General features: G+C 42.1%; 3 protein-coding genes across 5 annotated transcripts in view; 2 read left to right on the forward strand and 1 right to left on the reverse strand.

The window, feature by feature from the left end:
• The first annotated feature begins 859 nt into the window (after positions 1–859).
• Positions 860–15,609, forward strand: LOC109485307 (uncharacterized protein KIAA0232-like). The gene is made up of 6 exons (XM_019788847.1): positions 860–1,166; positions 4,242–4,906; positions 12,840–12,906; positions 14,362–14,452; positions 14,780–14,932; positions 15,118–15,609. The coding sequence occupies exons 2-6, from the start codon at positions 4,610–4,612 to the stop codon at positions 15,557–15,559; spliced, it is 1,050 nt and encodes a 349-aa protein (XP_019644406.1). The 5' UTR covers positions 860–1,166; positions 4,242–4,609; the 3' UTR covers positions 15,560–15,609.
• On the forward strand, positions 15,540–21,848 carry LOC109485306. The gene is made up of 4 exons (XM_019788846.1): positions 15,540–17,885; positions 18,226–18,364; positions 18,691–18,767; positions 19,070–21,848. Exons 1-4 carry the CDS (start codon positions 15,561–15,563, stop codon positions 19,169–19,171), a joined length of 2,643 nt encoding a protein of 880 aa, XP_019644405.1. The 5' UTR covers positions 15,540–15,560; the 3' UTR covers positions 19,172–21,848.
• A 513-nt stretch (positions 21,849–22,361) lies between these two features.
• Positions 22,362–25,063, reverse strand: part of LOC109485303 (regulator of G-protein signaling loco-like) — a 47,628-nt gene continuing 44,926 nt past the window's right edge. For all 3 annotated transcript variants that reach the window (XM_019788841.1, XM_019788842.1, XM_019788839.1), the window contains exon 18: positions 22,362–25,009. In XM_019788841.1, coding sequence (XP_019644400.1) covers positions 23,985–25,009 — 1,025 coding nt within the window. In that variant the 3' untranslated portion in view covers positions 22,362–23,984. The remainder of the gene's footprint in view (positions 25,010–25,063) is intronic.

The following is a 25,063-nucleotide window of genomic DNA, read 5'->3' on the forward strand; positions in this document are numbered from 1 at the left end:
AAAACGAGGGGGAAGAAAACTACTCTCCAAGCAGAGGTTGATGGGGGAAGATCGTTAGCTGTTTATATGAGGTCCGTTTTTTTCTACAAACGGACCATATATAAAAGCTAACGATCTTCTCCCATCAACATCTGCTTGAAGTCTGAAGAGTAGAAGAAAATTCCACTGAGAACAACATGACAGACGCTTATAAGGGCCCTGAAACCCTGCCCAAATCTGTCACCCGCCCTTGCACAGCATCTTTTTACATTCATAGCATCTTTTCAATTGGTGTGATGTGCCAATACGGATATTGTATACTGAGTAGACAATATCCAAGCAGAGTTATGGTTTCGGATGCCTTTTCGTACGCGTTCTGTCACGTCTGTTGCGTAACGCGCAAAGTCTAGAGAAAACCACTTGAGAGATACACAAAACGAGAATTCCTGAAGGGGAAAGTTTCCACAGCTGTTTAAAAGGTTTTGCGTTTATATATCACACAAAAGTATGCCAAATTGCCAGTGATGCTTACTACATCGACTCGGAAAGTGTTGCACTATATCCTGTCAGCGGTACTTTCCCGCCATTTTTTAACCTCTCAACTTTGCACGAGAATGCCAGACGTCCATTGACTACCCTGGGCACGAGATCGTGACCGTTGCTGCAGAGGACATTAATTACAATGTATTGATCCGCACCCGAAGAACAAAAAATGGTCTATTTCTTAGATTTTAATGCCACCAAATACTACTCACGAGGTACAAGATTGAATTAAAATGACAAAATATTATTGTCAGAACAGTGTTGGTGAGTAATGACGGGAAACATTCAAATGTTTTGGGTTTATTTTGTGCGGATGGTTATACCATCCCGGCCCTTTCTCCCAAACAAATAGTAAACAGCACTGTCCCAGGTCGGGTCGAACAAGCCGAAAGTCATCCGTTTGTCTGGTGGGCAGAATTGTAAAATCTAGACTTTCAGCTTGTCTTAGGTCTCCAAGGCCAGCTTTAGGAGTATCTTAGAGCTGCGGAGACTTTGTTGGCCTCCTTTAGGGGACAGACGTCCTTTTTTGGCGGGCCCGGTTTGGAATCTTGGGTAGCGCCGTACGAGCGGTCAGCGGTGTCTGCCCCTCCACTCTGCGCTATTTGAGGCATCGCAGTCAAATCGATCTACAGACTGCATTTTCGGTGAGAATACCTCAGTTTATTAACGTGTATTTGAAAATGAGTGTTCAAGACTCTATAACATTATCTGGTAGATCCCATTTTTACAGATGTACACTTATTCTCTGCGAGCTTCTAGTGTATGTCCTGTCAAGGTCTTTGATATTTTCATCCACCATAATTTTTGGGTGCGAATGCGGAAGTACAACTGCCCATCTGAACTCCACATGGTCGATTTTGGTCAGGAGATGAAATGATTAATGTTCTTAATGCAGTACAGCGTAGATGTCGGTCGATGTTTGTCGTTTTTTATCGATATTTTGCTGGAAATTTATGTCGCGGTACCGTCCCCTCCCACCTAACGGAACGTGGAACGTACGTAGGGAAGTGAGGCCGGTTTGTAACAGTTCCTTTTACTTCTTCGCTGTGTTTTTTTCCCCTTATCAAACTTCCGTTATTTCACCTCTATTATGACTATTTGAATCGATGCTTGGATTCTGTCTGCATTGTGACGTAAAATATGTGGCATAGTGTAGAAAAATCACGTGGGTTGTCGATCAAGCCGGCCGGCACGGCTAGCTGACGTGGGAATTTTTAGTATCTGCCTTTCTAGAAGTCACTAGAGAACATCGTCATATTTGGCCATCGCGCCCATACCTGGGCACCCACAGGGTTCCAAAACGAAAATCCATAGAGATAAGAAGTTTTCTTCGATGTTACTTTGCTAATTGCACGATTTGATATTATTGTCATGCAAATGACACGTACCTCACACGTGAGGGTACACATGTACTTGTGACCACCCAGCAAATTTGCATACCCTTTCTTTTTTAACAACCTGTCCCAAATCTACTTATGATCATCAGCTGCACATCCTTTTTCAGGATAATTTCAGATGTTGTCTTAAACTTGTAAATGTTGAAACTTCTCTGGCTTTTAAAACATCTATTCAATAGAATATTAGTTCATGTACATGTAATTGTTCAATCAAAGTGAAACATGTAGCAGTAGACTTTATAGATTGTTTGGCAATCTTACAACCTCATCTAATGTGTTTCACTAAACAAGGAATCTTCGAAATTCTAGCTGGGCTTTTAGTAGTTAACTGAAAGCAATGCCGGATGCATGTCTGAATGTTGTAAGAGTAGGAGAAACAACGTGAAGGAGGCTTGCATTATTTGTAATGACCCCTCCCACTGCCGCACCTTGTTATTTGCATACCTTGTTTTTAGCCGAGGTAATTATTGCCAGACTGGTCTAGACTGGTTATACAGAATCTTATGAATATGGCATGATGCCATGACTTGGCCTCAAACTCAGCGTCTCCAGGGCCAGAATTGTAAGCAAATGAAACATGATATTTGAAATCATATTCTCTTCAAAAATTGTATCCTCTTCACAAATGGGCAAGGAACATACATGTACTAGAGACACATTAGCTAACTATGATCTTTGCAGCCATTAGTAATAGGATCAAGCATGACAAAGATCTGAAAGATATCAAAGGATCTGGGGGTATATTGTAGTTTTTTAACAGCTGAGGGATCGATGAAAGATGCCAAGTACAATGATTTGGTAAGGTGGTATCGTTTGCTAAGTCTCCTTTCAAGTTTGTGAATTGATACTACTTCTAGCAAAATTCTGGCATACCTGGGCCTTAGAAGTAAATGTGTTTGCTAAAATGATAGGTATGCCAAATCTGCATATTGGATTGTGCATTATTTAAGCTGATTGCATTGTTACTATTGCACGTTATTCTATTATGTCCTCCTCTGGAATTATTCCTACTGGTTGCCTGTGAGTATTCATCACCTTGAAGACCTTGATAACACAGTGTAATATGTACAGAACTGTTCAACAACGGTGTCTTGCTTGTTGGTATCACCTGCAGATGATGGCTGTAACATCATGAATATTCAACAGGCTGGTGTACAATCAGTTGTTCCTCTTGCATCAGCTGCTGACTTGTCATCAGTAAATGGGCAGTGTGCAATCAATGGCATTAGAGATGAAATATGCATGCTTGGGTGGACCTATCCCTGCAGACTGGGGATTTGGGAGGAACTGTGGAACTGTAGGAGGAACTGTATGGAGATATAGGACATGGAGATATAGGACAACTTGAAGAAGAAAAGGGGCTTCTTCGAACCCCGTCAATTGAGTTACTTTTTACAGATGGGCACCTGTAAATGCTTTTGTGTATGTTTTCCCAGTTTTCCCCATAAGATGTATTGTATGTAGGATATGAGTATGACCGCTTCATGAGTAGAACACTTCTCACAAAGATTTGTAGAGTTTTGATTTGTCCACATGAATGTTTTGTTGCCATGTTTGCTTGTGTTGTTTGTACATGATAAGGAAAATGCACTTCTCATACATAAACAGTGGTCAAGCAGTCTCATGGGGGTCAAAGCTCCCATGCTGCCCTTAGTGACCAGCTGCTGCCAACCATTTATCTGTCCAATGAGGTTCTATTGAATGATAGAACCTTCTTGATCTTGTAACCAGTGTTACAAACTGAAAACTCTATCTGTTACTGTCCTATATTAGCTGCTTATTGGATCAAATCATGGTGATGATATAAAGGCTTAGCACAAAGTAACCTGAAGTGGTGGTTGTTACATGGTGCTATCTTGTCAACAGGAGGGCTTAAGTCTGTAATGAGGCATGAAGGTGACATTTCCACCCACCTGTCTTATGTAAACAGTGGATATAAAGGTCCACCTGTGCACCAGCAATATGAAAATTATCTGTTAGCCCATTGTTGTCACTGTAGGATCAGCTGGAGGCTCACTTAACTTGTCGATATGGGGTAAAGAAATGTACACTGAACTATGGGAGGTAGAAATAAGGATGTATATTTGTCATATTCAGGAAATGGCCAGTCTTTGTATGGGATATTTGTTAATTACAATAGGAATCTTGTGACTTCATAGCAGTAGTTTGGTACTAAATAGAAAGAGTTCAAATGGTACAGTAGTTATTTGTTATGCTATCTGAATAATTGTCGTGTTGATTGATCTGAAACACAGAGAAATTCAATTACGTTATAATCTTTATCTAATATTGTGTCGTCTTCTTTTTGCCGTTCTTGCACAGGTGACTGAGCAGCGCTGAACCCACCACCTGCTCCACCGAAGCTGTGCCACCGAAGCTGTGCTAAATATAGTCCTCACCTCACCCAAGTAAATATTGAGTTGGGGAGGGCTATATCTCACAAGCTTGCATCAGTCAGTATTAGTATCACAGATATTCATGTTAGCATTGTCCAGTATGGATGTCAACATCATTGCCATGTGGTTCGCTACTAGTCTATCTCTTTAGAAACCCATAAATTTGTTCCTGTTGTGGAAAGTAGCAACCTTTCTGTCACCATGGCTGTGCCGATGCTGGCTTAAGGGAAAGGTGGTGTGGTGTGAGGGTAGGGTGCTTTGAGCCGTTTGGGTGGCCGGGCGGTGCGGAGACCAATGAAAACCATGGTCCTGCCGGCCTTGACGGCCCTGAAGACGAGCGGTGTGCAGTCCTGGCTGGGGCAGGAGCTGGAGATGCGCGGGATCGATGCCATGATCTACACGCGCTACATTCTCAGCATCCTGCTCCAGGAGGATGTGGACGAGATGGCCGAGGTGGACGTCGACGGGGGCACCGGCTTCGGGCGCAAGATGGGGTACGTGAAGGTCAAGGGCAAGAAGAAGGGGCGCGTGGACAAGGAAGAGCTGAAGAAAACAGCAGCTGTCCAGTGTCTGCAGTCTGTGTCTGATCAGGTGAGAGAAGTACAGTTGTATTCATACTTGGACATGATAACACTGCGTTCTAGATAAGAATGCATGATGTGTTGTAGGCAGAATTTGTATGCATGTACAAGTCAAACAGTCATTGTAGAATGAATCTTTGTTAAATGTTTCCAGATCTGCTAAGAATTCATTTTTTTGCAGCAACTCAGATGTGCAGCAGGTCAAAGTTCAATTATGTACATGTAAATGTGCCCAAATATATTAATGTGTACCATGACGCTGTTGACACATAATGTGTGTGTATACGTGTCGAGATGGTTTATGCAGGTCAATGACATGGTTACCTCTGACACTACCCAGAACTGCTGTTTACTACACTCAGCAAGGACAGCCCAGGTGTCTGGTTTCAGCAATGTCTGGTTTCACCTAGTCATAAACTACCAAGTATTTTTCAATTACAGGCATTCCTGGCTTTGTAGCCTTTGATATATAAAACTACATTAATCATTTATTGAAACAAATTGGTTAGTTGGGCATTAGTCTAAAATGTGTTTTATGGTAGGAGAATCCATGTTAGGTTTCTACAACGTATGCTCCTGTCTTGATACTGGGTGTGTTATTATATTCAGAAGTATTGATCTTGTTGGGCAGTGCAGGGACAGATGCAGTCATGTGTTCAATAACGTGCATGAGTCATGTGAGATGAATGCTGGTCAATAGTTGGGGCCCCGTGACATGCCAATAGTGTGCATTTAGTGTGCGGTATGACTTGCAAATTGTCTGGAACTGAAGCAAAAGTGGAAGTGTTCCTGTGTGTTGATGAACACATTTTCTATGTAGAATTAAAAATGCAATCTGTTAATTATTAACAGTTCAACAGATATGCCAAATGTGCTAAATTTTCTACACAAATTGGAAAGTCATCAGTATTGAAAGGTGATTCTGCCACAGGTGAGGTGAAAAGGAATTAAAAGAAATGTTATGTCTGGATAGTTTTGGCAGAAAAAAACTGAAAACTTTGAAAACTATGATTCGAGTATGAAGAATTGTTGAAAGAGAAGACAGACATTTGCAAAGACATTTGAATGAAAAATGTTATTCTTCTTCCCCTACCATCCCTTCTGGTCCAACTTTTGTAATCAGTTTGGACTGACTGTGAGTGTCTGTCCCAGATGTACATTGTACAGACCTCTGACCCAGATAAACTAGTATAGACCAGAGAAACAACATGTGCCCCAAGTCTGTATATACCTGGTCACCAGGTATATACAGACTTAGGGCACATGTTGTTTCTCAACTTTCTGTACATGAAACTGTACAGTGACAACATTTGATTCAACAGTTTGAGTATTGACGGGGTTTGTCAGAGCTTTATTCGTTTACAAGACTTATGCCGTTGCTAAATCTTCAAATTTAATTTTATGACATTTATACTCCACATGTATTGAAAGGAAAGATTCAAGTTTAACTTCATAAACATTAAAAATCAACTGTTCAGTATTATCTACAGATAATTGCAATATAAAAGCTACATTGTGAGAAACGGTATCTGTCCAAAGCAGCTCCAGGGTATTGCATCATACAGGTCCCTCCCAGAAAGGGGACGGCAACATTGGCAGGCATGGACACCTAATCACGAAAAGCTCCCCCTAGTGCATAGTAGTGGAACTGTACCATTATTTATTCATCAAAAACTGTTGATTAATTGATTTGATACCGCCTGATAAATTGTTCACTAATCCACGTTATATATGCTCTTCAGTCAGTGTCCAAATTCTGGTACACTGATGATTTTTGTGACTTCTGGTTTACATAAATTTGCCCGTGTTTCTGTGCTGGGGCCTCTCCTGGGTTTTACCCCAATGTCTGTAACATTCCATTTGTCCTTTCCTTGACCCTGACCTCAGCTGTAATCTGTAATGTGTGGCCGGCTGGTTTCTTGGTAACTTGGTGTCGAATTTTGACACTCTCAGGGACAGACTAGAAGGTTGTTAATATAGAGACAGCTTTTAAACTAAAAGAATTTACCATAACTCACCTTAAATTTCACAATAATAAATGATTTTTTAGGGAAGTTTTATTGAAAATTGACAAAATATACGTTCTGTGGACCAAATCCAGGTTTGCATGACCTGGCCTTGAGCCTGAATCTTGCAAAAAAGAGAGGATCCCTATCTTGTTGACCCTAAGTTTTCAGTACCTTAATTTGAAGCGACGTTAATTTTCCTAGGCCTAACCAAAAGAATTTTAAAATTTGAATGAAATTGTATTTTAGACCAAGGCAATTATAAATAAATAATAGTTGAGTCTCGGTAAAGCATGATGCATGGCTATTGTGAGGAAAATCATCTTTCAAATTCAGGAAATACTATGATTATGCCACTGTTATAAGCACACTTATTTTCATGCTTATCTGAGTCTCTATCATATCAAGATGTCACCTTATTCGTATCAAGGCGTCATGATAATAGTTATGTTTCGTAACAAGTTTTTCCCCCCATGACTATCTCAGGTGGGTGACATTGAAATTCAGTGTCTCACAGTCCCATTGATTTTAAGATGGGATGGCTGCCCTGTACCTGGGTTTATGGCCCAGAGTTTCCATTTGCAGTTCAAGGGAGTGCACGCACTATAAATCCCTGAGAGCCAGACAACCTTGAGTAAGGTCATACATGTAGTTGGTCCTTGTTTAGGCCAAGAGCAGCCCTGTTGACCTTGGGCAAGTGAGAGGACAGACTTGTTGGGTTTGAAGACTGATATCTTGATCCTGTATGTACATAAAGGCTTGCCAGGAGAGTCACCAACATCCAAGAATTCAGATGTTGTTAATTGGTCCTCTGAATAACCATGCATTGATGTGAAATTTGGTCGTATATCTGGAGCTCTTACGATGTTGAAGAGTGGAGGTTAGTTATCTTACCTTGAACATACACAAGTGTGCTTCTGTCTGCAGTTTGTAGGAACATGTTCAATATAGCACACCTGGCTACACTAGCCTGGTTACCAGACCTATTTTAGCTCCCGAGTCCTACATCCTCTCCACTATTTGCCGATGTAGGACACAGTAGCTAAAATACATGAAGGTTTGGTAACCAGGCTGGCTTACATGTAGTACACTTGAACAATCAAGCAACACTGGGATGACATGGCTCAAAAAATGATCATTATATCCTGGAACCTATACTATAGCCTACAACTTATATTATAATAAATCAATCAATAAATACGTCCTGTTCTGTTGCAGGAATTGGAATTTTGATACAACCATTGTATTTATACATACAATGTGATGAGTGCCATGATCATTGTTCATCCTGTACATACAGTGTATGTAGAAAATGTCAAGTCAACATACATATACATGTACATGTAAAGGTTCACCATACATATACAATCATGTAAATGTTGTCATGATCTTAAAGAATGTCATTTTGTTTGAGGCACAAAACATATCAGACATGCCTGTACATACAGCAGTGATCAATTCCAGCATCCTTTCCCTGCACTTTCTTGCTTTTATTACCAAATACAGGTGCAAGTATGCTTGTATCATAATGTTTTATGTACTTGGCAGTATTTTAATGGTTCACACATTGTAACTATATCCCTGCCAAGTACCTTTAACTGATATCATATCTACTCATCCATATAAGGACTGATGTCGTGCATTGACAACTGTAGAGCAAAGCTATTTTATGTCCCACCTGATTTATAAGACACTTGGTTGCCAATTTGATGTTACAATTGCTTTAGATAGTCATACTGAATCTTAATGCAAGCTGAGAGCTTTTCCATATTTGGTATTGTCTACGTAAGACTCTCTCACACCCACTCAGTTAGGAATACTGTATTCTCCTGTGCACAATCTCCACCTGTAAGGATTTCATACATGAGCCAGGTCGGTTTCCTACGTCACTGCCGTCTGAGCTGGTTATAAAGTGGTGGTTTCTTGGCATCATCTCCATACAGCCCAGACTGTAAGGCACACCGCAGATCAGTAGCCTGACTCCTGTTGCATTTGAAACAGCCAACTGTCTGAGTTTGAAACTCAGTCAGGAGAACGATCTCGATCAAGATTTCCTTGGTAGGTATTGCGCGAATGGTAGGTAAAATAATCTAATGTTGTATACGACAACCAAGACTAGTCAAGATATAAGTGTTGATTACTTTGTATATTTTGTGTATGTTATGTTCCATGTTCCTCGTATCAGTCAGGTGAACACATTTGTATGAAGCCATATGTTCTTCCTTTGTTGCACTTTTTGTGGACCTGATACAGGGTAGTGACAACAGAGAACTATTACAAACTCCGTTGAAATATGTGTTATGAACTTTCAGAAATGTTAAGATACCAGTAGTTGAATGAAATGATGGCCCTTTCTCTAGCAGCAGTGCACCTGACACCAATCGAGTGATTTATCTTGTCAGCTATTTGTTGAAATGATGATGTAAGCTGAGCTGGTAGGTGCGAGTCCTGCAGACTAGTTCAAAACAGTTCTGAATTAGAGGCAGCTGCAGTGGCAGGAATATATAATGACTAACAGAAACAGTAGTTACATTCCTGCATTTACAGGTTAGGTAAGGTTAGGATATCAACACGCACACAAGGGTATACATAAAACCTATTTAGCATAACCATAAGTCTATATGCTTCATATAGATTAATTAGATGATTAATTGATTATTATATTATAGCGTCATTAGCACTTGCAGTGTAATGACAGACTCTGGTGATTACATAGAGGAGGTTGTTGCCGTCAAATTAAAGACCTGAAGCAAATGATATGCCTAAACTAATGCATTGTTTGCTTTAGGGCCTAAAGCAAACTTTGCATGTATTACTTTACATAACCTCAAAGCAAACAATTACAACAATATAAATACAAGTTGTATATGCACTGTAGCACACAGCAGACACGTATCACAGTGACTACCATTTTTACAATGGCATCATCATTTGTTTTACAATCCCCTCTTACGTTGGGTGTGTACCATTGACAACAAAAGGGTGGGGCAAGATGTCAGTTAGACTTGTGTTTGTCTTTATATATCTCTGTTGTTGTTTTCTTTTTGTGCAACACTGTTACAGCGTTATGTTGGTGGCACCAAATCAAAAAGTCAAGCCAGAGTGAGAATAATATCTTTATGATGAAGTTTATGACTTGTTAGTGTATATGTAGAAAGGATGATGTTACAAAGACAATATCTTTGTTCCATTTTATGGTTGTATTTAGTTAGTATGCTAATCATCTCTTTATCGTGCTAGTGGTGGTGTCTGCTCCAAAAATGGCAATGCTGCAATAGTAACAGCTGGGCAGGGCTTGTCAGCTTTGGATTAAATTACCCGGCTGGGGCTGGGCTAGGGGGCCCTGAATTCCATCACACAGCCTCCACTGTTGCAACCTCACATGCATGCCTAGGTCTCATTCTTATTCAGCACCAGTGGTTGAAGTTATACCCATATTCCTCTTGTCAAGATGATAAATGTACCCTCTTCTACAGTGTTAGGGAATATCCATTTTGTATTGTGTACACCTTGTGGGGATGGGTGGATCTGAGGCTTAGGATCAGAGGATGCCCCCTAGCTATTCTACCTGTGGTTGTTGGTTTAGCAGTACCGGCAAGTGGGGGTGGGCCCCAAGCGGGGTTGGCCCTGGGCGCATGAGCACAAGCACGCCGGCTTCCCTCCCGGTGTCATCACTGATTGATTGCCAATGAAAGTGGCCAGCAGAAAGCCGGGGTTCCGGTAAATAATATTCCCTCTCGTGTCGCAGACACATAAGATGGTAAGGTGGGCCCTTGTTGTCTGTGTTATTTTGATGACAGGTTGTTTTACTGTGCCTCCTTGCTGAGGTGGAACAAAGGAGGGATCGTCTGGGGATTGTCAGGCGGCTTGTGCATGATCTGTATATATAGATTTGTATTGGGGTAAATGTCAGTTGTCTGGGAACCGTCTTCATTACAGGGAGAACATAGGGTCATTAGGCTGCCGTGCTGCTTAATTGGTCGTTCAGGATTAATGCAAGCGGCGTGCATGAATTAAGGAAGGTGGTATCCTGCATGGGGCCGAATGGTTTTGAGCCATATTTCATTGTAGGGAACATGGGGGTAATCTAGGGATCATTTTGGTGGGTGCTGTTGCCAGCGTCTAGCACCAGACATTTCCAGCATACCAATGCACATGCCACATGCAGCAAAACGTGGCTGGTCAAGATTTAATTCTCCTGTCTGTGTGTTTCATCACATGGGCCTTCTGTTTCCAAAATGTCAGCTCCAAATGAATCATACTTGACTGTGACATCTTAGAAAGATGCTAAATTAAGCTGTCCTATTATGATGATTTGACAGAAAAAATATGAGATCTGCAAGCCTGGTTTCTGGCATAATCATTTTCCCTAATGAGATGACAACAGTCATTTTTTCAGGTCATGGGTTTTGAGACAGTCAATACTGCTGACGGTTTTGTATATGCAGACTGTAGACAGAAAGATAGACTAGGGGGATGATGTTTGAATTTTTCAGGTCATGAGTTTTGAGACAGTCAATATTGCTGATAATGTTGTATATGCAGACAGATAGATAAACTAGGGGGATGATGTTTGAAGTACGATAACTGTCTGTTTGAACATAGTGACAGTCATTGTTTATTTTCAAACCACAATGATGATACAATGTACTACCTCTGCAGCTTGCTGATATTGTAACGACATTGATACACTGTATACATGTAATTAAAGAAATAATTGTCTGTTACAGGATCAAAGTTCGGTTTAAAGAGTATAGTCTTCTTTTGAATTTGTTGTGATGTTATGAGGAAATTGCTAAAAATGGGATGACCAGTTTGTTATAGGGGCAGAAGTCAATGTGGGAGAACCTTGCGTTCAATTGATTTTCCACTGGTCAGGATTCTGGTTCACTGTATGATGTCTGGCTTCCCAATTACCAGGGCAGACACAACCAACCTGGGAACAAGCGCAGTTGGCATTAGGACAAGTTTTCAATATTGTATCTGTTGAGTAATTGCTTGAACCAAATAGATTTCTCTCATTATGGTGTAATATTGATGATGAATGTTTGACATAGATCAAGGAGATGCTGTTTTTTTGTTGTAGAGTATCTGATGAGGATGTGACATGCATACAAAATCATGTTACTCTTGGTGCCTCACATTTTCATGTACATGTATGTATATGTATATGTATGTCATGTAGATTTAAATGTAAGGTAACCTACTCAGTAGCTGCTGCAACATAATATGATTTTTAAAATTGAGAATATAAGTCGTAAGTTACATATGTAATTTGAAAAAATCCCATACTATATATTAGTTTTTGGTTTTGAAATATCAGTTGTTCATTTGAGATCAACAAAAAACATTTCCAGAAAGTTAGAATGGTGACTTGTCAACAAGTGTTACCGGTATGTCACATCTATATCAAGGACAGTATGGGTGGGGACAATGTATTTTTCATCCTAACCTATTTGTCAGACAGCTCAAAGAAGTGCCCTGAAGGTCATTTTTTAAAAGAATTACTTGCAGTATGACATTGTGGTTTCTGGGACATTATAGCTCAGTCTGAGTCATACTAACTTTTCCAGATAATGGTACGGTAATATTGTATTCAGGTTTCTAGGAAAAGGTCCAAGGCCATGTTTTGTTGGTGGCACTGCTGTTTACATTGGTGTCTTTGTTTGTTTTTGGCTGTCCTCACAACTGGAGCAACATGTTTACTGGCCATGGCCCCATCCAACCAAGGACATGCTATGTAATTTTCTGCCAATTAACTGGTAGAGAGCAAGGACAGAGAGCCATCTTTTTGCTCATGCAAGTTGTAGGCAACAAGACAAGACAAGGTGATCCGAGGCACTGATTGTAAAACATACATGTGTGAAGCACTGTACAGTAGTGTAACTGGATTTTGCCATGTTACCTGACCAAGACTGTAATGCTATGTTTGTCCAGGATGCTGGGATAGAGAGCCTTGTGGAAGAGCTCTGCTGTCGTCTGAAGGAGCTACAAGCACAGAAGGGTACGTTTTCTTTTCATGACACCAACAATTGATTAGCCAACTGTGCCAGCCATGCTATGGGTTAGAATGATTATGACATAGAAAAAAAGATAACATTGTTTTGTTGCAGATGAGCACCTTTATATCACTGGTACTGTATAACATAAAGTTGAAGCGAAGTTGACTTATGATAGCCTTGAAAAATGTCCCAGTAAAGGTACAAGTAGGTTGCTAGACAAGAAGCTACAAGGATTAATAACATTGCCACATTGTCAATGTGATTTACCCCATGGTGTTAACTATGTGCAGAAACAGTTGTGCATGATAAAAACACAAGATTTTAGTTGAAAGAAGTACTGTATAGCAATGTACTAGTATACCCAAAATGCATTCTTTCAGTAAATAAGTAAAATAAGAAAAAAATACCAATATTTCTGCCATTATCTGATCATTACAAACAATCTACCAGTGACTCAGAATCACAAGGTTTGGAGGTTTGCCAAAACATAATGATAAGTTAGGGAGGAGCGGTTTGGCTTATTTTCTAGGATGTATGCCAGGAAAGAGCTCTAATTTGTACAACAAGAAATGGGATCTTGGAGATGCCATTTGTACACATAATCTAGAGAATTCTTACAATTGCATCTGAGGTTTCTTTACGAAGTTTTAGCACAATACACTGTTGAAGCTCAGTGCACTCTTGACATGGCTTCTGCGTGCTAGTTCATTGTCGTGACGTCTGTTTGTAGGTAATACGTTATGTAACAGCAGATTGTTACCGTCGAGGTCACATGTTGTCGTACGTTTAGTAGGACGCATGACGATGCACGATAAGCCATAAATGCCCTGTATGTTTTGTACGTGGGCTGTCCACGCCTACAGCAATGCACTCGTCCTTTACATACGTCGCAAGTCCCAGTACATGACGCTAAATATGGCACTGCTGTCTCATATGGACTTACTGTTGGCAAGGCCCAAGGTGGTGCGCATTTTACTTTCTTAATCATAGTCGGATGTTTTCCTACGAGTCAATGAACCATACATCCTAGAAGCATGTAACAGTTCACAAGCTGGATGTGTTGCTATATGCTGTGTGGGGCAGAATGCCAGCTGTGACGTATGTAGGGCAATGATGTGTATGCTGTTGCTGTTGCATGTGACACCTGCTTGTGCGTGTTGTCTACAAATAGAACGCAGGCAGTGACAGTACCGGTAAATTAAAGTCCAGTAACTGTGCGACCGGCATAGTATAGGAAGGCCAGTCAGCGAGTTTTGTACACTTGTCAGTGTGAAGAGCAGAGGTTGTTTGTTGGTAAGGTTTGATATGTGTAAATAAGACATTTCTGCAGCTTAGTGTACATAAGGAATGAAGATATCTGAGTAGGGCTTGAAATGTTTAAATGTGATTCTTATGAGAATATGCTTGTCTCAGTTTCCCTGTTACTGAAGCTGTGTTGTTTGTTTGTTTGTCCCCAGAAGCCCAGCCTGACGGGGAGAAGGAGAACGTGAGCCCTGCCGTCGAGGAGGGAGAAGACAACTCCACTTCCCCTGAGGATCAGGCTCAGAGGTAAACACTCAACTTGCAGTTCGTCTGTTCAACTTTAACCACACATAAAAGTATCTGGAATAATTTTTCCCAATAAATCCTAGCAGATCCCAAAGACTGGAAGATTGGAAAGCTGGTCATTTTTTTTAATTGTAGGTATTGCTAAACTGTGTGTTAACAGTTGGGTTCTTTTACATACGACATTCATGATTGTTGATATAAGAATGACCAATATCTTCATGACCCTGAGCAATGTAAGCAGCTCTTTACATTCGTAGTACTGACCATCTTTTTTTGTGGAGTGGAGATCTACTTTAACATCAACATCATATCTCCATGTCCGTGTAGGTACTACGAGGCGTTTCCTGCCCTGGGTGACACTGCGGAGCCTGTCACTGTTGCGGCTGCCCCCACCTGGTGTGCCAAGCCTGAGGGCTCTGGTGTAAGCAGTGGGAAAAACAGCAGCAAAGGCAGAAGCAAGTCATCTTCTGCTTCCTCCAGGTCAGTCAAACTGGACATGCTGGGTGGAGTTTGTATTATTTCCCTTTGGTGCACCACCAGTGAACAATTTTGGAAACACAGCTCCAATTTTGGGTGCATGTGCAATCAGTATATCAAACCCTGTATCACATTGTACACCACACTCTGTGGTATTGACTAATCTGTCGCTCTGTTTGTTTCCGCAGCCCTCAACAAAGTGCCACACCCGACAACACCACACCCACCAACAAAGTTTCCCATGGCAACAAGTATGGAGCTGCATCAGGCAGCAGGGTGAGCCGCAAGGGCTCCGGAGTCGGGAAGAGAGACAGCGCCCCGTCGGGGTTGAAGGGCGGAGGTCAAGGGGTGAAAGGGCGAGACAGGAAGACGGGCAAGTTGCCCGGACATTCGTCCCGTCGGTCGAAGAAGAGCAATTCCCCACCTTCAAGTAACCACCGGGGGACCCCACCCTTCGTTCTCCCGAAGATTGGAGGGAAAAGGCGTGCGTTCAGCTCTTCAGCATCAGACCACATGAAGAGCCTTCCTCTGTGGTACACAGAGCCTGTGGGGGAGGAGAAGGTGGCTGTGGCCACCAGGAGAAGTGAGGGGGACCTATCCCTTCATAGACAAGGCCAGTGCCACGGCTGAGATGAGCTACTGGTACGACAGCCCCATGTTTGAGGATTTCTTCGAGGGGATGGAGGCCGGGAGTCGGCTGGGAATGGACTACACATACGGGGACAGTGCAGTGCTGGCCAGTGGAGACAACATGAAGTCTCCAACTGTAGATAGTCGGACAAACTGGAGCCAAGAAAGTGCCACTGGTAGAGAAGAGAAGCTCCTGTATGATCAGCTATGCTGCGTAGACTGTATGCAGAACAGGCAAGCTTTTGAAGGGGAAAAAGGCTGTGAAGTAGAAGGGGACCAAATGTTTCGGAGACGGTCGGGGACAATTGTTGAAAAGTGTGACAGAGAACATTCACAAAGTGCCAAAGAACAGAGAACTGATCATGGAAATTCTATAGAACATTGCCAGAATGCTGCTATCAGAACTACATCACATCCAGACATTAGTGTATCATTAGAGGACTGCCATAGATCTATGCAACACACAGAGTCTCATGCAGAAAAACAGTCTAAAAACTCTCCAAATAGAACAGAAGATGACAACCTGTCAGAGTCTTCAGGCTCATTGGAAGATATAACAGAAGCAGAGTTTGAAGACAGGTACGGCTCAAAAATCGCGCCCATCTGGGGCAGAGAGACACCTGGGTCAGAGAGTGGCAGTATTATAGACACGAGCCACCTCGGTGACAGAAGCTTGTTCTCTCCCGTGTCAGACAGAGGAGATTCCTCGGACGCTAAACTTCACATCTGGAGAAACAGACCCAGATTAGGGTTCCTGAGTGAACGGGCGTCCCCAGTAGCAAAAGACTCGAGCTCCTACAAGGACGGGAATGCTACGTTCCCTCGTGACGTCTTCACCTACGAAGACGCAAAGGAGTCAGAACGCCCCCTGTTGGAGAACACAAACCCTGCAGATAGTGATGTGTTTGTTGTTGCCAGCTGTGCAGATTGCCAGCAGAAGCAGGGTGGGCTTGAGGACGACAGCCCAGAGTTTGGGGCAGTAGGTAATGAGAGGCAGTTCTGCTTTGATGAGGAGACAACTGAGAAGATGAACAGTACATTCCCGGTAGGACGATGGTTGCACAGGAAGCGTGTGCGTCGGCGCTCCAGCGACAGTTACCTGTACACAGGGCGCGAGTCTCCCCAAGTCCGAAAACTGTCCACAAATATCCCGATGATCGGGGACAACCCCCAGCAGGCAGAGCAACACTTCAGCCCGTGGCTGGAGAGTTCCAGGATCGAGAAATGCGAAGACGACTTCAGTGGCTATTTCTCAGACTCAGGGTATCCTTGCCCCAACGACCTGAGTTTCCTGCAAGTTGGCAGCCATTTCATCACAGGTGGGCTGTACGGACAGATCAACATGGCGGGACAGAGGGAGGTGTGGGAAACACCAGACACGGGATCCTTCACTCCCACGTCTGCTCCGTCCCCGATTTTCTCGGATGCCTCGAGTCACAGTAGGTCAAGGTTCAGTTTCGCTCAAGGTAGCGACGTGAGCAAGGATGACTCTACTGATCTGCACTCCGTGCACAGTGACAGCGAACAGTTTGCAGATAGTGTGGTTCTCTCCAGTATCTGCACAGAGTTCTACAAGCAGAATGTCGGGGAGGAAGATCCCTACAAGTATGCAGAGTACGGCCCACAGAACATCACTGAGTCCTGTCCAGCCTTCCCTGTGGAAACTGTGCAAGATGAAGCCGCAGCTGCCCCCCAGTCAGGTGCTCCTGTCAGTAAACTGGAGTACCACAAGGGGGAAAGCTGTTTCACAGAGGTGAAACCCAAGGCGAAGCCAGAGGCAGAAGCTGTGCCAAAACAGTCCAAGTTGACTCACCCTAAGCCGAACTCATACGGCTCGTTTGAGGACGAAGAAGACTTGTTTGTGTCATCGCGTACACACTTCAAACCCATAACCTCCCGGGAAACCTCCCCGGACGAGTGCTACCACTCGGACGGGACAGAAATCCTGGAAGAAGAGGAGGACTTAGAAGAGGCTGTACCTGTGGACAGCATCTTCAGTACTCCACCGGAGACTGTAGAGGAGATTGTCATGGTTCAAAGCGTGGAGGAGCCCTTACTGGCGACTGTTGAAGAACCTCTGGTCGGAGACATCTGCGAGGACCTGCTGCCACAGCTGAGGAAACTGTCCTTTGAGAAATCGTCCCAGACCAGCGTTAACGACATGGGAGGTGTGGAGGATGGCTCGGACTTCTCCCCCATTCTGGACGTGCTGGTGCTCGGCCAGGGGGAGAGGACGTCCCCCGACGGGAGGGAGTCGTTTGACGAGGATAAGGATGTCGGCACGGAGAAGGACCAGCTGCCACCGCCTCCGCCTAACCTGTGGGAGGTAAGAGACATGTCGCAGTCTACAGTAACTAAGTCTTCGTTGCATTGTAAACAGTAGTCTTTAGATATTACAATACATGTAGTTCAACTTCCATATATGTAGAAGTTGCTATACGTTGTACCTTCTACAATTGCAGTGCAAGTTAAGTATTTGTAAAAGGCAACCTTGTTATTTGTAATATTATTGTAGGTACAATTAAGTTTGTGGATATACCTGTGCTTTTATTTACTACACAAAAGTGTTGTGAATGCATTCAAGCCTGCACCATTAGAAGCCTGCAAACTGTTTTGACAACAATCTCACATTATATACAGAACTGAAATTTCTCCTTTTCCCGCAGAATATTCCCCTGAACACTGAGGATACACCCCAGTCTAGCCAGGGGATGCTGTCTGTAGAGATCTCTGGTACATGGATGGCTGCAGCCAAGCCTTGGAGCACAGAGGTCGATGACCCACAGGAGCTGGGATCTCTCGATCGTAAGTACAGCGCCTTTCAAGGTCCACAGTTGCCATGTGTTAGACATGTACATGCACAGTGAAACAGTATGATAAACAACAGCAGATAATCATTGTGACTGGCTTTTCATGAATTACTGTAGAAAAGAAGTCTCTTGCATTGTTCTGACATTCTAGGACCCAATCCCTTGATTTCTTGTCACCAGTTCTGTGATTCAGAAATCATGTTAAACTGATAGTGTTCCAGTAGTGTACAAAAAATGTATGTAGTGAGTTGAGTTAATGTGTGTTAAAGACATGAAGTGTCAAAACAGTTTTGCTCATTGTCGTCTCTGTTTCTTCCCCAGCTTTTGGAGAAGCCATAGGAGGGCTGCTGCTGGACGTGGCCTCACCCCACTCAACCTTTTCTTTTCCTGACATCGACGTAAGAAATGTTTCACCTTGGTTACAGAAGTGTGATGAAAAACAATTGTAAACCTGTGTCAGCATTACAGAAGTTTGACTTGATTGTAAAGTTAAGTACAAAATTTATGATATTCTACGTGTACATGTTTTGTCTGAATCACAGTGGTTCTAACTCTAGTATGACTCAAGTAAACTGACAGGCATCCGTATCTAGTCACAAAACATAGCCCTTTTTGTGCTGCATACTAATCTAATGATTCAAGTATTGCCTGTGCTTTGTGTGGTATGATGCATTTCTGATATTCTATTTTCCCACCCCAGGCCTCAGATCCCGAGGATGTCCTCCCCCTGCCATTGCCTGTAGGCGAGGAGCGAAGCACCCGTCTGTATGAGAGAGGTTGCTGCCAACAGGGAACCATCTGATGGAAGCTGCCACCCTATTGGTCCAATTGCCACTGAACTGTGGCAATACTGACCAATCAGGTAGTGGAGTACAGAACACACATGGATGCTGGGCAAGATTGTGAATGATGTTGATATGTGTGCAGCAACTCCATTGGTGCGTTACGTTGCAAATAGCCAATCACATCATGATTTGTCAATGGCTAGGCCAAAAGGAGACAAGCTAACTGGGGAGCTGAGGCATTTTTCTGGTAGTATTTTGCACTAAGCTTTAGATCCTGTGTAAGTTGTAGGATGTACATTTGGTAAGCAAAGACATAGTAGGTATGGTAAGACTTAAATATGTATGTATTACTCACTAGATTTGTGCTCTCTCACATATGTTTGCAAGTAAGTAGCACACAAAGTTGTACCAAAACTGTAAAATGTCTGCAAGGGGAGACACCAGTGCCTTCTAAATTCTAAACAGACAACAGTTGAGACTGCATTTGACTGGAAACTTTCACAGAGATATGAATATGAGGTTTTCAAAGGTATAGATAAATAAATGCCTGAAACAAAGTATTATTGAGTATTCCCTCAGCTCAGTATTCACTTCCTTTGCAGACATTTTGCCCAAAAAGTGACGAGCTAATTTCTAAGGTCACTCATTGGAAGTAAGATTCACCGCTCATCATGTCAGATGGGACAGAAGATGTACATGTATTATTATAAAAAGCAAAAGAGAATTAAAAATATTGACAGTGATACCGTTAGAAAGTTGTGAGAACTGTAACACACGTAGCACAGGGGATAAGTCCCTTAGATATATTTACCTGTTGAAGCAGTAGCAAAATAGCAGCTGTTAGGTTACTATTAGTAGAGCTGCCAAAAAAAGAAATCAGGGTGAAGGTGTGTTGGTTTTCATGTGTTAGTGTTCCATTGCAGTACATGTGATAGTATCTACACATGTATGTTGTATCAGAATAGATGTAGAAGCATTCATTCCCCGGTCGGTGAACTGAGGATGAAATGTTTCCATGTGTATATATGGGTACAACGTGGACAAACACATCATAGTCTCTAGCTTCAAGATGATATTGTTCAAGCTCCCGTACATTTGTTTCGAAGGGTATGCTTGGTGAGAATGAACGAGCTGGTTCATTTATGAGAATATTTATTGACAGATACAGAAAATAAACAACAATTGAGGTACAAATGTATACATGTACCTTGCCCTGATTTGTGGCCCCAAAAATGTTACCATGTAATACAAGATTCATTGTTTTGTGTATGCATGTTACCAGTTGGTAAATCTTGTAAAAAAAAAAACATGGTTAAAGGGATAGAATTACCAACTTCTTCAAGTTGACAGTCTTATCTTCCCGTATACTATGGAATTTCCGAATGGAAAGCATAAAATGGTAACAAAAATTGTACCTATCAGTGTAACATCTGCCCTGTTGGGCCAGGTGTTTAATGAAGCTAGGTTTCCACATGTGTGGAACTTGCCAAGCTGACAAAAAATGTCACAAAAATGTCACTAAAACAGTACAGCTAACAGCTCCATGGGTTGGTGAAAGTGTGAATCATGTTGTGCTTCACTGAAGTGTTTTTATGTGGCTGTGACAACTTGTTCTATTGTCAATGTGCAATATGTGTTGATATGATTCCTATATGCTATTTATTACTATTATTTATTCGAAATCACAGATCCACCAATACTGTTGAAATTCACAGAAGGCAATTTAGTACAGTAGCTTTGTGACCTTATTGCAAAATAGTCTTGCAACCAACATCAATTAGAAAGTGTGCATCCTTATAGTTTGTATTGTTAAGAGCACATTTGCATGAAAGTGAGACAACTGTAGTTTGTAAGGGTATACATACATGTGGTTGCCTATGTGAGTTTGGCAGTGTTATCTATGTAAGATATCTCCACACTATAATTGTTGATTTGTCTCCTAAGAATTGTTACCTTTGACTTGTCACTGAAAGTGAGGATGAAAACCTCACAGTAGCATAAGAATACACTTTTGTAACTTCCTTGCTTGTGTGACACATGTAATTTGTGGCCATTGTTGTGTGTCGGTGGATGCAAAAGTATCTCTTGCTGCACATTTGGCCCCACATCAACTAGTGAAGCTTCATGTATGTACAGGACATGTTGCTGTATATGTGAAGATGACATGTTAGCACATAAATCATATTACAATTCTGTGCTATTGACAGGAAGACTCCATATTGTTGTGAGATGCTGATGTCAGTAACAAATGTGCAGAGGGACTTCAGGCCAAACAGTGTGTTTTACTCCTGTTTGGTGTATGTAGATGTTCCTAATATACAGCTGTTCTTTCTAGACCGAACAGAAATAGGAACATTTATGATAGGACATTAGCTCACTGGAAAACCCCCGTTTGTGTGGGATTCATCCAGTGTCTCCGTTTATGTATAAGTCAAATATGATGTTCACTAATGATTTCTGCACATGTAGAACCTAGGCACTAGCAGTCAGGTAGACATGTAGACATGTCTAACATACCTGGCAGAGACATTTTGTGGATGCTTCCTCCTGACTTGTTCAGAAGTGAGAGACGTGTGTATTCATGTGATCTTGCTCCTGGAAGTAGTAGAGACATATATCGTAGGCTATGGAGGGCCACCCCTCCACACTGCCATGGTTTGTGTCACATTACTGGTCAATAAAGCTGCCAGAAGACATTGTTGTTATGACTTGAGCTTTCTTGTTTAGATTGACTAGACCTGTAAAGCTTTGAGGTTAGGTTAGAGACAAATGACCACTAGGGAGTGGATTGTGTCATACTACCCTGTAGTAACTATTGGGAGAAGTGCAGACTGATTAGCCTGTAGTGGCAATGTCTGTTGGTGACTGATCTGTCAGGTTTTATCTAGTCCGTGTAATGTTTGATGGCATGCAAAATTATCTACAGTCACTAGGTGGCGCCTTTGGCTAGCTTTACAGGAATCACTAGCCAGGTTGTTTCTTTGCACTGCTGACTTGTTCCTCTAGGTAGCACTACTTCACTGCTTGAACTGTTTATCAAAGAGAAAACTTGCTCAATTGCCTGAAGTTTTTGGTGAAGAACAACATGGGTAGTTGACATTGAAGACGTGTACCTTTGTTACAAAAAAATTACAATTTTTTAAAATTTGAGAATACTCTAAAAACTGAAAAAGAAACACCACAACCGCACAGTTGTAACTGTTCAACTTTTATAATTTAGTATACTCTACAAAGTGTCTTTTTTGGTTACAAAATGTACAGGTTATACCTAGTCACATTCATACTTACGAAAATGTACATACCATACTTTATACATATATATCATTATACACAAGAAATGTACATTTCCAAGTATGACGTAAATTAAAAATATCTTGGCTGACATAAAAGTATTGCTCTACATAATGAAGAATGTACAGCAATTCAAAACTACAGCGCTTTATCAAGCTAAGAAATCTTTCTTCTGCCAAACTGTAGACAAACATTAAAACACTAATCAATAAAAGACTACAAGATAACTGGTAGGCAATCAAACATATGTTAAAACCAGTAGTTGTTAAAACATTGTCTAGGAGTACTCCTACACAGATACGGATGGGCAAGACCTGAAAAATCACTGTTCAGGAAATAACTCCAATATTGCTTTTCTTCCTGTGCAAATGCCTGTTATGTGTAACATGATGATATAAAAATCACACTGAAACAACATCCCAGTAAAATGCTAGTAGTAATGGCAATGGCATAAGATACTGGTATACATGTACCAACATTTACCCAGCAAGAGCCAGCATATGCCAGAAAAAAACTTCCCAAGTCTTAGAACACTACTTGAATTTGTACATGTACAGTTTGTACAATTATAGCTACATTTGGGCAGCATTGAAACATCACTAGTAATACATTTGTACAATGACAACAATACTACATGAACCACAGAGCTGCATCTTGCACAGTATTTCCAGTATTCTAACTGTATTATTTCTATTCTAGCTTACATGTAGTACACAGTTTTCATAAGTTTTTCCTGAACACAGTGGCAGATCTAGTACTGCTATACCTTGTAGATATGGACAATTCTTGTATCTAATTCAGAACAAGGCACTACATTTTTGACTAACTTTTTGGAAGGGAATTTTTACACATCGTCAAGGATCAACAGAAATGCTGACAATTCTGTACACAGCTCACTTTGAACATACCTAGTGAATTGTTTTTAACTCAGCCCAGTAAATGTGTTCCAAGGAATACAATGTTGCAAATAGACATGTTAAAGCTGGCAATGCAAATACATGTAAATGTGAAAAGTACTGTCATGTACATGTCATTATCATCCTATAGATAGGATGTTTGAAAGCAATGCATGCTACAATAATAATTATTATAGGTTGTAGAAGTAAACTTTTTAACACCAAAAATGAACAAAGAATGTTGCAATTGTCTATTGGTTGCATTTTGATTGAAATTACTTTGTGCCATCACTTTGCACAATGCACTATTAAAAAGGTATCTGTGAATCTCCCTGTCAAGTGTTCATAAAATCTCACCTGGTACTACACTGATTTAAAACAAAAGAAAACTAAAATTCAAATCTAGAATTCTTGGATGAACAATGTACCAACAGGCCGATGGACCGGTTTACAACATGGCTTACTGGCAAGACTCAGACCATGGCACTTTTCATGGTTAAATATTTCCATAAAAGGTAGCACACTAATATTATCCATGTTTCACGTAGGCACCTTTAGCTATAGCTATAATCTGTTGGGGCAAGTCTCGATGCATGCTCACTACTAACTCACAGTAATAAACTAGATATTTCTCCAGCAGGAATCATACGAATGTCACACGTAATTTGTCCCCGTCCTGTGTTGTGGAGACCACAGTTCTTCTTGCTGTTTTGTCAGACACACAGATACCGGCTCGAGTTCTACTTTGCAGTGCACTGACGCTGCCATCGATGCTGTTATTGCTGGTATTGTGTAAATTAGCATTCTGCCTGGGTGTTGGAGTGGTGAGGAGCTCGTGGGTTGTTGGGGAGGGCAACATGGGGGAGGGGGGCAAGGATTCCGATCCAGCACTACAGTTGTGTGGCTCTATATCGGTGGAGTCTGAATTTGGCGAGTAAGCAACCCCCGGTTTTGGCACTGAGTTAGCATTGGTGTAACTGGGAGGTACTCCGTCTACGGACGGTCTGTCCTGCAGAGCTTCATCCTCCACTAACGTTCTATCTAGATCTGTGGTTCCGTACGCTCGCGCCAGCCCATGCCGCCCGTCTCCTGACAGGTCCAGTGTGTTTTCCACGACGGTGGTGTTGAGAATGGAGTCCTCGCTGTGAGACTTGGTCAGCTGCGTGTAGGCAGCGTGCGCAGCGCGAACGTTGACGGGGCTGGAGTCCGGGCGGAATGTGCTGAAGGACAGGTTGGGGGTGGCAGATTTGGGGCGAGGTTTCCTCTGTTTCTCTGGAGAAATGGTGATGTAGGCCGAGTCGTTGAACATGGACATGTTTCCTGACTCATCCATGTACGAATGGTTTGGCAAGAAGGAGTCGTCAGCGTTGTGCCCCTTGAAGTAGTGGTCGGCCTGTACTTGTGACGGATAAACACCAGAGAAGCTCTGGTTGGTGCTGTTCAGACCTTCCCTCAGGAACTCAGGCACCTCGTACATGTCCTTAAACATGGAGGACTTACGGTGGGAGTCGGCGGAGGAAGGGTTGCTTTTGTTGGTCCCAATGCTGGTGGAGTCTTGGCCACTTTTCTTTGGCTTGAGGAAATCCGGAAGTTCCAAGTTGGAAAGAGAGGCCCCCCGCTGGTCTTCCATCCTACTGCGGCTGGCACGAGATAGCATCATAAACAGGTCTGGAAAACAGGCAAATAAACACACAGTTAGGTAAGGGGAAGACTTAGAAACTG

This window comes from Branchiostoma belcheri, unplaced genomic scaffold (genome assembly GCF_001625305.1).
Source record: "Branchiostoma belcheri isolate BF01 breed outbred unplaced genomic scaffold, Haploidv18h27 scaffold74, whole genome shotgun sequence".
Taxonomy (NCBI): domain Eukaryota; kingdom Metazoa; phylum Chordata; class Leptocardii; order Amphioxiformes; family Branchiostomatidae; genus Branchiostoma; species Branchiostoma belcheri.